Source organism: Scardinius erythrophthalmus, assembly GCF_964197995.2.
Source record: "Scardinius erythrophthalmus genome assembly, chromosome: 5".
NCBI classification, from domain to species: domain Eukaryota; kingdom Metazoa; phylum Chordata; class Actinopteri; order Cypriniformes; family Leuciscidae; genus Scardinius; species Scardinius erythrophthalmus.
Genome location: NC_138225.1, coordinates 38,265,537 through 38,279,351, shown reverse-complemented (window position 1 = coordinate 38,279,351; position 13,815 = coordinate 38,265,537). Strand labels below are relative to the sequence as shown.

At 36.8% G+C, this 13,815-nt stretch overlaps 1 protein-coding gene across 4 annotated transcripts; it reads right to left on the bottom strand.

The window, feature by feature from the left end:
- Window positions 1-710: 710 nt before the first annotated feature.
- Window positions 711-13,454, bottom strand: usp2b (ubiquitin specific peptidase 2b). 4 transcript variants are annotated; one of them, XM_081365054.1, is made up of 12 exons: window positions 12,887-13,454; window positions 8,005-8,055; window positions 7,514-7,637; window positions 7,278-7,389; window positions 7,028-7,138; window positions 6,136-6,200; window positions 5,913-6,016; window positions 5,740-5,817; window positions 5,045-5,123; window positions 4,789-4,896; window positions 3,853-3,973; window positions 711-2,548 (listed from the first exon to the last, which is right to left on the bottom strand). In XM_081365054.1, the coding sequence occupies exons 1-12, from the start codon at window positions 13,043-13,045 to the stop codon at window positions 2,464-2,466; spliced, it is 1,197 nt and encodes a 398-aa protein (XP_081221180.1). In that variant the 5' UTR covers window positions 13,046-13,454; the 3' UTR covers window positions 711-2,463. The 4 variants fall into 4 exon arrangements, with proteins under 4 accessions (XP_081221180.1, XP_081221182.1, XP_081221181.1 ...); XM_081365056.1 differs by having other exon boundaries at window positions 3,815-3,973; window positions 12,887-13,410; XM_081365055.1 differs by having other exon boundaries at window positions 3,815-3,973; window positions 7,007-7,138; window positions 12,887-13,179.
- Between the last annotated feature and the right edge of the window lie 361 nt (window positions 13,455-13,815).

Below are 13,815 nucleotides of genomic sequence, written 5' to 3'. Positions count from 1 at the left end.
CCATCCTGATAGCTTTAGAACAGGTTGAACAGAGTAAACTAGACAAAGTTCTTATTCGTAGGGATTCAGCCTCTGCTTTGTGTAGGCTGACCAGAAATAGTTATTTTATGAAATAATGAGTTGGTGTTGTGGAAAGCAAAAGGGGAAACAGAAGAGAGGAAACAACCATGAACAGATTAAGAATATGACACAGTAAATTAAATAGCACACTCCATACCATATTATGGGGAAACATCCAACTGGATTCTGTGAGGATTGTCAAACCCCAGAAACAGTAGAGCATGCGATTGTTAATTGCAGAAATAATGAAACAGATTATGAGGACATGATTAAAAATATGGAAAGTATAGGGCTAACTGGACATGGGCTAAATGACATACTGGAATGTAGTGGAAGAAAACAAGGAGGGGAATATCTGATCTGCTTCCTAATAATTACAGGACTAATGACAAGGACTTTACATATTGCCGTGTGTAGGAGTTAGTTAACTCCAGAAGATGGCAGTAGTGCAACATAAAGGATGCAAGCTACGATTAAAACTCATTGAAGAAGAAGATGGTGAAGAAGAAGAAGAAGGGGCACACAGCTTACCCACTGGCACATCTTATCATCTTATCACATTCTGTTTTTATAGGCCATTTCTGGAGCACTATAATTCATGATCACTATATGCATATTCTAATGAAGTAATGCAGACAATTCACGATTACTCATGTAGACATCTGCTTTTATTCATATTTACTTCTTTTAAAAAGCAAAGAGCTCTTGATATGAGTTACACTACAGTCACATTTCAGACACAATATTACCACTCATTTAAAATCTCTCGGTAGAAAAAAACATTGTCTGTTTCAAGCACAATAATAAGCTACATTCACAACATTCACTTCATAAATAAAGAAATAATACATAAAGGCACACAGCACACACTCATATACACATACATACGCCTTCCTGGTGGCTTCCTGTTTAATGAAGACTCATTCTCAAATTAAACTGAATATTGTAGTCCCTGACAAACATATTAAGGCCTCTTTCAAATCTGGTATTGCCCCTGGAGGAAAACACTGAGTCCGCAAATGCCTAAAGAGGGAATAATTCTTCTGGAGATGGATTTCCATGGACCCTTTTCACATTTCCGGGGTTCTCAGAAGCGAAAGGCATCATGGTTGGGTATAGTGGTATATAACTTCTATAGTGGTGAACGTAAAATACAATCTTTTTTTTTTAAGTTCCCATCTGCTCCAATACCAAAAGAAAAATCCATGATAGCATTTCTATGCAACTTTCCAAAAGATTAGAAATGTTGCCGTTACTCCCTCGATCGTTGTATTAGAAACACCCTCGAAACAGCTTTAACCAGTTTTCTGTAATTCAATGCCAAGGTAATATAACACAAAGTATAGTGTTATACATGTATGTTAAGAAAAAAAGAAAAAAAGAAAATATAATAGATTTATGATATTCATTCATAACTGTGTAAATGTCTCATCACCGTCAATGAAAAGGGTCCAAGGCTTTTCTTTTCGGTTTTACATCTTCCAGCCACCAAGGGGCAGTCATACAATCTTCTCTGTAATGGTGAGGGTTTTTGGAAAGGGCACAGTCATGCATTAGTGTTAAACTAAGCCCTTCCAATGTGCATATTCTGTTGAAAATAAGCAAATCAAGCAAAGCAGAGACAAAGCTTGAAGAAACATATTTGCACAAACAAGTAAACAATCCATTGAACAATCCAAGCATCATTTACACTGTTGACCTATATGGTTCCTCAGCAAGATGACCTCTTGTTTAAATTAGTAGTAATTAGAATGAAATTAAGTGAAACATTGAACTCATGTTAATAAATTAAATAAAGGATGGGGATTGTTTGAGTCGTGGTGACTGCTTGTAGACCCGGACGGCTCCAGTTACACAGTGCATAGAGTCCTACAGTATCAGTCTGGAGACTGACACGTACACACACAAATACACACACACACACACACACACACACACACACACACACACACACACACACACACACACACACACACACACACACACACACACACACACACACACACACACACACACACACACACACACACACACACACACACACACACACACACACACACGCAGTCCTGCTCATTCAAGAGAGGTAGTAGTTCATGTTTCTCTGTCTGTCTTTGTCCATTTCAGTTTGTTAAATCCATCCCCAGAGCAGCAGCCTCTTTCAAGGGGAGTGATGGATGGAGGAGCCCTTACAGTGAAGCTCGATCTGGGCTTGGAATAAAACTAATCCCAGGCTTCATTCCACTTCACAAGCCACGACCATAATTTAATTCCAGTGTGTCTTTGGCCTTGGTTAATAGGCCTGGGATAGAGTCCCATTGTCCTCCAAGCATGTAGACCTTGACCAATATGTAGTTCAACAGCAGCAAAAGGGTTTATTTTATCCAAGGCTTGTCCGTTTCATTATCACATGCGTGAAGAGGTTGCCGATTCATAGAACAGCACATATGCATCGCTGCTGCGCACCTGGCTGGATGACATGGGGCTCACCCTGAAATAGAAATGATTTATTTTAAACGTTTTTTAAATTGTAATAATAATATTTCACAATATTACTTATTTCATTGTATTTTTTTAATCAAATATATATATGTTTATAACAAAATATATGTTAAACAAAAATACATATATAATATAATATAATATAATATAATATAATATAATATAATATAATATAATATAATATAATATAATATAATATAATATAATATCTAAAGACTTCTAAAGTGACTTAAATTTCCAAATACTTTTTGTAGCCACTGCACATACTAATTACATTATAGCCTAAAATGCTGTTAAATACAGATCTATGTTAGGTAAATAAATAAGATTAAAATAGTAATGCACATGCTTAGTTGGGTCATTCCAACAATTTGGTGGATTATGGACCGAGCAGGTTTGTTGAAAACATTTTTACGATTCAATTATTCTTAAGTCTTGTCAGAGGGAGAAAATGTCATTCTATCATAAATACACACTGGTCAAGCTCAGGCTAATATAACATAAAAAACCTGACCAAATATTTCAAATTTCACATTAAAATTCTATGGCATTTGTCAGTCCTGTTACAGGACATGTTTACAATGCAATGTGTAACAGGGTGGACGTTTTAAGCTAATAAAGTCTATTACTAGCTAGGAAAGAACAACATGCTAGCAAAGGAAGAATTTAGGAATCTATTAAAAAAATAAACATTTTCATGTCCAGTATAAATTGACACAACAGGATGGACATGTTATGTTTTACACTTATATGTCACCTAAAATTGAGGAAAAGAGAGAAAAGTTTAAGATTGATTCTTACTTTGTTCTTAGAGTTGCTTTCCCTACAAAAAATGATGTTCCTTCTAGCAAGACAATATTTAGGGTATAATTTTAAAGGGCAAATAGCACCAATGTAACAGGATGGAGTGGAGTTTGAGGGACATAAACTAATTTAATGGTTTTACATTTTATTTTATGTCAGAGAGAATAAGTAAATATATTTAGAAATGTAGTAATTTAGAAATATAAATGTAAACTTTTTCCAAAGTGAAGTTGAGAAAGCGTGAATCGGGTTATGGGAATTTGTCTGACAAGAGCTGCAAAACAATATTCTTAGGTACTAATCATTATGAAATTGGGTATATCTATGCATGGAAAACCATGTAGCAGTAAAGTTAAATAACATTTTATGTATAATATGCAGTATTGTTTCATAGGGAAATAAAATCCACCAAACTGTAGGAATAACTCTGTTATAATCTTACTGCACAAACCTCTTTTTTTTTTTAGACATTTTGTCATGTCTAATTACCTGGAGTCATTGTACGTGTACCATTCTCCTGTACAGGGACTGCGGCAATATGCTGTATAATGGCCACCCAAAGATGTACCAGTGTGATTGGACACAGCATACAGATTATAGACTGCATTTACTGTGAGTAGAGAGCAGGAAAGATAGAAGAGAAGAGAAACAACAACAATTAAACACAATTATCCTGGAGCTACATTAAAAACTGTATTGCTCAAACAACTGTACAGGTATTGTAGCCTGGGAAAACCCAGACAACTTCCTGCAAATTTAGATTTGCTGTGCAAGTAGTCTGGCAAAGAGCTCATTCAAGTCCATTTCCATGCCGTCGAAATCGCGGCACCAATCAGAAACGTTGAGGCGGGCTTTACACAATGACGATCGCTCTGATTGGTTTTAGGTCTATCCAATTGCGTCCAGAGGCATTTGAGCGACGTCCGTTGGTGAAGCGCATCAACTTTTAAATGCATTATTATATTCAAATTGCAAACACATGAGGACAGTCTCCATGAAAGACCCACTGGCAGATGAACGTGCTACTACATTTCTCTCCGAAACGGTAGGATAACGGTCCGATAAAGATTACGAAATAGTCTGTCCCAAAGCTTGCCTACTTTTTTGCTACACATTCAAAAGTAAATACATTTTCTTCACAAAAAGAGTAACGTTACATACTTTTATGGCGTAAGGCCAATTGGGACGCAGCATATGGCTTTACACGATGACGATCGCTCTGATTAGTTTTAGGTCTATCCAATTGCGCCCAGAGGCATTTGAGCGACGTCCGTTGGTGACGCCCATTTGGAAATGAGTTATTAAAGAAGCTTTGCCAGACCATAACTCACTTACTACTGAGAATGGTCTGGTTTTAACCAGGCTACAGGTATTGGTGTCTGATGTACAGAATACAGGTGTCATAAATGATGATGCAGAACTCACCACTGTTATCAGAGGCAAATTCCCTGAGGTCCAGCTCTTTGAGGGGGAAGTTTACAAAGGTGGAGAGTTTGCTGGTTCTCACACGACACTCAGAGAAACGCTTCAGATCTGAGATAGTTATGAGTCAAGGACAAACAAATACATGCTGCTTATTATCCAATCCATAACTTAATGATGTTATGTATTTAATTCTTCAATACATGATAGTAGTAAAGAATGCAATTCTTTGTATTGTGGTTTTGTTTAAAAAGGATACGAAGCACCAAGATTTTAGGAAATTTCTGAATGGTAAATTTTTTTGTGCATTTCCTTCTGGATTTACATCTGTGGCATGTCTGCATGAAAAAAGACAGGTTAGGATATGTATATATATATATATATATATATATATATATATATATATATATATATATATATATATATATGTATATACACACACTACATTACTTAACTAACTACATTAACATGAAATAACAATAAAAATACTTTGAAAACATTTCTTAATCTCAGTTAACGTTAATTTCAACTTCTACAAATACATTATTACAATACAAAAAGTGATCTGTTTGTATTACTTAGGGAACCAATTGACAACAACAATTTGTATTTTTATTAACTAATGTTAACGAAGATTAAGAAGATCAAACTGTAACAAATGTGTTGCTCATTGTTAGTTGATGGATTAACTGGGACCTTATTGCGAAGTGTTATCATATACTGTATATATATATATATATATATATATATATATATATATATATATATATATATATATATATATATATATAAATACTTTTTAAACCAGAAAAAAAGTTAGGATGTAAAATAAATAAGAAATTATTTATATCCTGCACTTGCTGTAACTCAAATAAGTAGATGTACGACACTGATCACTTAAACTCCTTACTACAGACAGTCAAATGTTCTTAAATTAGTAAAATGTATACTTACTGGTCTCTCATTTCCATCTAGCACATCCTCCTTGGTGAAAAGTCGAAGACAATCGATCAAACTCACTTCTCCTGAAGTCTAAGGAAACGAAAAACAACAACAACAAAATGAAACACACACGTTTACACAAACATTACATTTATGTATTTGAGTGTGACAATCTTTATATTAACCTTATTGATAGGTAAGGACAGATCCCAGAACGGATCAAACACAGTTGAGCAGAAGCCACACTCGCTGCACGTCAATGAGCTTTTCAACTGACCAACAAACAGATCTGTGAAGAAAAAAAACTCTTTATAACCAGAGCAGGGAACACATACACACACACACACACACACACACACACACACACACACACACACACACACACACACACACAGCAGGTCAACTCACCGACTACTTTGCTGTCCTCACTCTCCAGGTACTTGTTCCACATTCTCTTGCCTTTCTCGTCATCCCTGTAGATAAAACACATTTAATTTAAGACTCTAGACAGACTTCTCACTATTACTGTCAGATTGCAACAGTTAAACCACACACCACAGGTGATTCATCTGTTAGATCAATCACCACTTCATATTACATCATATTTCAGCACAAAATGAAACAAAGCAGTATTAATATGTTCCCAGAGCGAGGCCAATCCTATCTAAATCTGTTTAGAAATACATTAGTAGCTTTCCTGAGGCCATGGCTAAATTTTCAGTGCACAGATTATTCTTTCGGGGACTCTAAACCAAAACCTAATGAGCTCCCTCGACCCCCGTATAGAAACATTCTACGGAAGCATCAACTTCATGCTCCATACAAATAGCGCTCTGCACAGTTTCTTTTAAAATACAGAAAAACAGTGATAATGACAGATATTATTACAATTTAAAATAGTTTTTTATTAAGAAAATTAGATGCTTAAGAAACATTTCTTATTAATATCAACGATGAACGGTTGTGCTGCTTAATATTTTTGGAGAAACCATGATACATTTGTCCTGGATTTTCTGATGAATAGAAAGTTCAAATGAAAGGCACTTCTTTAAAATATATACTTTTTTTGGCCGAGCTTACATGGCGCAATGCATTATGGGATGGCCTTCAAGGTGAATGATACGCGTGATGCTGCCTTAGAATTTGTCTAAAATGAGGTCTTATAAGTTGGAAAATTCATATAAATTTGAAACATCTTAGCTTGAAACCATTGCTAATTTTGAAACCAGAAACATTGCTATTTTTGAAACAACAAACATAATGGGAGGGTTTTTAGAACCTGCTTGGTGTATCTACGTACGAGAGGTGATCAAAGTCCTCCATGCTGGTTCTGGGTTTCACTATCACTCTGTTTACTTCGTTATGGAGCCCATCCAGGAGAAACCGCAAGAACTCCTGAGCATCCTGCTGACTACACGACAGAAAACAGAAGGGAAAGAAAGTATATTTTAAAGGGCAAGTTTCAGCTAATTCAAAACTACATATTGAAGAAAACAAGTAAAATATGATGTTAGCATAATACAAAATGTTTTACTGCAGCTGTAACTTACTTGTAACCAACGAATCGAGGGGCATATTTCTGGATCTGCATTTTGAAGTCAGAAGGGCTGATGGCCTCACTGCTAGCGGATGTCCAAAGAGTCTGAGTGAGCTTGGCAAACTCTGAAAACAGAAACACACATATACTGTAGGCAGACATTTGACTAAGACACAGGACCCAAGGCTGCCTGGTATGCATGATAAAAACGAATGCTCTACTATATGAACTGGTAAATGCGTCTCTTACCCTCCATTAGTGCAGCTTTGGCCCTGCAGTTGTTGTTGAGGTCAGTGCGGTGCGAGTTACGCAGACAGTAGTCCCTCAGGTCATGAGTGTTGCTTAGACATTGCAGAATGGAGTTCATGAAACACTGCAGAGACACATTCAACAAAAGGTGAATTAGATGGTTACTACGTAAACATAGTCTGCATTCCAATGAAATATTTAAAGTCATAACAAAACAGAAGTATGTGTATTTCTGACATACATCCACGTGTAACGGATTATTGAAAAAGATCCAAAATTACGAAGTCATTTTTTAAAATGAAAAATAGATTGTGTGTATGTCGACTTTAAGGAACAGTGCACACAAAAACATAGACATATTCAGTTCTTCAAAACATCTTTTATGTTCCACAGATGGAAGTCTTTTGAGTTTGCATTGGCATAAAGGCGAGTAAATATTGACAGAATCTTTTACAGAAACTATAAATGGAATCATACTGAGAAATACTCACAGTATTTCCAAGATTCCTGAGGCCCACCAGACCCTGAGCATTCTTTGAGTTCTGCAAGAGAAAATCAGCAAAAGAGTTAGTGAGCTTTCTAAGATAACCATTGAATCCAATGACACTTGAGTCATACCAAAACATTTTTTGATAAATTTAAATATGACTAAAGCACATGACTCACTCAGGCCACATCATTTGTTTGGCACAGATACTGACAGTGAAGTGAAAGTGCATGTTTAAGAAGAGAATTAATAGAGACTTTAAGAGTTATTTTCATTGCATGCATGCCACAAAAAAATGTGTTTCTGATGATATAAAATTACATAACAGCCTACTGTACTGTGCTGTACTGTATAATGAGTCTATATGGTATTATATTTCAGTATTATTATATAGTTTTGAGTGTGTGAGCTAAGCAAAGCATTCTCTCTGGGTTATTAAATGGCATGTTAGCAGATTTAGACAGAGACCCCTGCTGTTGAAGACTTGACACAAACAAATTATGCCCATCTGCCACACCACAACAAAAATGACTTTAAGTAATGTATTCAACGAGGGATGAATCATCACTGTTTGGTCAAATTTACTGTAATGATATATTAAAATCTTGCAGAGGAAACTGTTCCACCAATCAAAATTCAGACAGCTGGGAATGATTAATGATGATGATGATTTTACATGTTTGATATTCTCGACATAAGTGCTCAGCCTGTTGACCATGACATAACACGGAGCGCTCCAGAGAACACGAACAATGCGTCAAGCAGTTTCTCAGTATGAATATCACGCATGAAACTGACACACTCCGAATCAGTGATATCAAGGCCTGGAATAGCAGTGCTCATTCTCGTGTGCGTCATTCACTGATTGCGTTGTTAACTATGTGATGTTACAATAATGACTGCGATGCTTGGCAGAACTCATCAAAGTTCCAAATTTGCAAACATCTCCTCGGACAGGTAATTTTGAAGTCTGTTAGTGTTTGAGAAAGTGTGTGTGTGACTGAGATTCAAATTTAAAAGTCTTGAAAATTTTAAAAATTGTGGTATTGGTATGCTCTCTACAGATGAGTCACCGACTGTACAGCGTGTGACAGAACTGTATAGCATGTTGAGTGTTTCACATATTTTACACTGATGTGATGGTTGTTCACACTATGCAAAAATTCTATAACAATCCATCCATACACACATATGCAGAGTAGAGGCATAAATCTCACAAACCAATTACAATTTTATAAAATAAGAGGTGAACTGTTAACACAAAAAACATTGTTTTAGTAGCCTACTATTTGAGCCATGGACCACTACTAAACAGTTCCATGTTATTATGATGGTTTTCTTGATACATCTTAAAGTATATTTGAAGTAAATGCTATCATTTAAAGGGATACTTCACCGCTGGAAAGATGAATGTGTATTTAAATCGGGTCATTTATGTAGTAGAAATGTGAAATTATTTTAGAAGTTGGAGCCTTCTAGACTGAGAAAAGCCAGAAAATGTATTTTTGGCTCATGTGGATGTAAGAATGCACTTGCTTCGCTGCCCTAAGAGGCCACTCCCAAGCCACGCCTACCGGTTACGGAGGGCAGTATCGGAAGAAATGATACAACTAGTTGTACTACTACTACTAGCTACTAGTTGACTCGAAACTGAAAAGACGCCGTTTTATCGTGAGTCTCTGTGACGAGTTATGTTCGGACAGATCAGAATACACTTCAATTAAAAGTAATGAAGTGCACCAATCAAACACCTTCTATTAGCATCTCTGAGGAGGACAGACACATCAGGTTCAAACATGTTCAGCTGTGACTTATCCCAGGAGTTTTTCTCTTATTCATATATTCATCCAAACATCTGATGAGCTTTCTCTTCCCCAAACAAAATGAGAGAGGGGGAACAGATGGTCCAAGGCCTCACTCCGCTGCTGAGCCGGTCTCTGGCTTTCACACCCAGCTCTTAAACCAAACAGATTGGTATGACAACAGCCAGCACCCAGCAGCAGCCATGGGTACGGCAAGCGTAAGGAGTTCTGCCTCGAAAGCGACTGGGTAACAAGAGGGCAGCGGGATCTCACATTGGCTGTCTCTTCAAAGATCTTCGAAGTGCTGCGAGCTAATTGGCTGGCACGAGTTAAAAGCGAGTGAGAAGGAACACTGTGTCCTGACCTTAGTTTCTGGAAGCCATGGCTGTCACCAACATAAGAACTCAATGTGCTCTGATGCCAAAAGGCTGGTCACATGCACATACTGAGACACATTTTATTCAAGCAGACTCCAGAGGCTAAGTTCTTTAATACCTTAATGTGTATTTATGAATCTATTCAACATCCTTTATTTGTGTCCTTGATTATTTTAGACACATTTGTAAACAGTTTATAGCAGGTCAAATTTGTCCCATATTTCAGTGCATACTGTTCAAAAATAAAGAACACATTTGGGACAAGTTGGGACACCTGGAAGGAACTGTCTCATCAGAAATGAGACAATCTGGTTGCCATAACTTAATCTAAACCAGTGTTGATGATAAGCCACGCCATTTCATTTCACTGTTATCTTGATAATGATTGACAATCTAGATAGAGACAGGATAGAGATTTTGTGTAAGGTCACAGGCATGTGAAGAACAGGACCTTTGGCAATTCTTGGAATGTAATCGCTAGATACACAGATAACACACATTCCTTCAGAAGGGCATGGCTTACTTAGGAGTCCATTTGTTCCTGAATATTACATAATGTTATGTTCTGATTTTACATTGTTGCATAACAAACACTGGTTACACTGGGTAATGTGGTCATCATCACTCCAATAATTTATGTTAAGCCTCTTGAACTGTGTTGTTGTAAAACACTGCAAATAAGGCTTAAGGTTTTCCCATCATTAAAAGCCGCATATAACCATTTTAAATGGATTCTTAATCTTATGGATTATTCGCTGCCATTAATTGTTTCAGTTTCTGTATAATGGGTTTTCAAACTAGGGGTTTGAACATTTCTTGGGGGTCCACTGAACATTTCAGAGAAAATAAAGGCGACTTAATATTATTTACAGAATTTGATTTAGTTTTTCGCTCTTTCTAAGTCTTTTTTTTTTTTTGTAAAGCATTATTTATTTATAAGTTTTCATCTCTCCTTCCTTGCAACATTCTTTCGAGTAGGCTACCATTTTTCAGTACCATTTTACATCTAATAGTACTCTATTGGGTAAAAATGTTAATAAAAGTTAATATTTTCAAGATATTTTAATAATTTCTTTTTACTCATACATAAAAATGTAAAACTGTCATCATTTAAAAGGGAAACAGCATATTGGGGGTCGTTGGCAGTAATAGGCCTATCTATGTGCTGTATTTACAACATGACAACAACATTTGTTTAACATATGGAATCTAGCTCAGTATTGAGTCATCTTAGTATGAATGTGTAACACAGCACAAATCGGGCACAGAAAAACAGACGTAAACATCCAAACAATTTGCCTTTCTGAGATAAAATAGCCCTTAGTAATTTAGATCAACAAACAGCGCAAGGAGGTGGTGACATGCCTCTAGTAATATAGCCTGAACTAGGTCTGCATCACAGATGACTCAATATCATCCGTTTTAATTTACACTCTAATTAACAGTGCTTAAGTGGTTTCCTGACTCCTCATGAATATGCGCGACGCAAGAGCAGCGCAGGTAGATGGCGTCTATCGCTCAACGCAAAGCCACTTAAGCCAGCGGCTTAAAACGCAACTAAACAATGACCGGAGTTATGTAACAGTCCTCGCTTCGAACATTCACATTATTTGTATATTATTGGCAGTGATTCCGACGCGATAAACGTAAAGCTTCCGTATGAAGCAGCATTATGAGTCTGAAAACACACTGAAGTAAAAGCTAACATGTCAGGACGCGAGAACACTGGTTACTTGGCAAGGTCAGTGATAGCAGCCAGCATCTGTATGCGCTTCTGTTGGGACACATTGGGGAACAAGTCTGCAAGACTCAAATACTTTAAATGCGCATATTTCTAATGTGAGAGTGGCTTGTTCCCTAAAAGGTAAACCTTAAAAACACAGAGTTGATATAATACCATATTAGATCTAATGGATTTAGTTTAACGTGCATATATATAGGCTATATTTTTATATATATATATTTTTCAGAATACAATTATTTCAGTTAAGGCATGCAATATAGATGGCATAAAGATGGCATGCAACTGTTGCTTATTGTTCAGGTAGCCTACGTCTTATAATTTTCTCACATCTCCATCAATTATTAGAGTCAATAATGTTTCTGCACCCATAGCACATTTGGGATGTCTCACGTTTTTGTCTATTTTATACTTTTCTAAAATATGTTGTCATGTTTATCTTCTCAGGGGTTTCTAAATTGCAAAACACCTATGTTGCTATCCCTTACAACCATTTCCTAAAATAAACAACATCAAAAACAAATCAATATTGTGAGGACGTATATTGAGCTTCCATGCTCATAAAATTCACAAAGCCCCAACAATATGGCCTATATATATATATATATATATATATATATATATATATATATATATATATATATATATATATATATATAGGCTATAGTGATTTTGATGAGTGATATTATGATATTCACAGTGATTTTACAATCAAAGATAATCTGCTACTAAACTACCATTTGAGGTAGGAAAAAGGATGAGAAAACAGTGGACATGTTAAGTAATAGTCTGCATGACTACAAAAGCAATGAGGCGTGAGTTTGTGAGTGTTACTTGTTCTTGAGTGTTCATTTTCATGGCCAAAATATTCTCAAATACTTCCTCTGATAAACTACTTTCACCTCTATTTTATTCGCAGTAGGCTAAAGTCGAGATGGTAACTTACGAGCTGCTAGTTAGGCTTACCTTTGCCTGGTTAATAAGAAGCCCCACAAACGTGGACACCAGCATAGAACGAGACATCGTCGGACTTTTTCTGCGCATATCCTGTTTGATAAAGGGGAAAGCTGAAGCCGGCGGTTCCTCTGGGACAGTGACCGTGTACGACTGTCTTATACTCGGCATTATGACTGCAGAAAACTAGCGAAATAAACGGCGCAATGTCTTAATATGACTTAACACCAAAGCCAGAGTATTCCTGCGTATCAGTAAAGATCCTCTTTTTTTCTTGCAGTCTTTCTGATGGTCCCTTGTAGCCAGGCTATTCCTCAGGTGATATTCTTGTCATGCACTGTGCTCAGTATATGTCCTTGGGCTCACGAGAGCTTAACATTCACGAATAATGTCGACGTATCGCGCAGGTCGCATACAATAAATATTGCAATAGAGAAAAAAGATACAGAATTGTACTAAATCGACTCGCGCTTAAATATTCTGACAGGTGTTCTGTATTCAGCCGAGCGCTGAATGTTAGATATCAGCAGAGCAATAATGGAAAAGTCTGAGTGCTGTTTGCTTTTACTCGGGCGAGCACACGCCCCCTCGGCACGAGAGAGACGTCACCAAACGCCTCATACTCTCCTGACGTCACCCAGCAGAGGACAAGACCTTCCCATTCATCTGTGACAGCAGCACTGAACACACGACCAGAGCATGTGTCCCTCCCTGTAGTCAGATAAGTTTCACCGGGTTGGAACGACATGAGGGTGAGTAAATGATGACAGAATTTCCATTTGTGGGTGAACTATCCCTTTAAAAAGCTGCAGCCTTAGAAATGCAACAAGCAAACACAGCACAGGGAGAGTGAGAGTTATCATGACAGATAATTGCATCATCACACAACTGGTGTGTATACTTCAGCGTATGATGACAACTCTGGGTTGCAAAACGTCAGA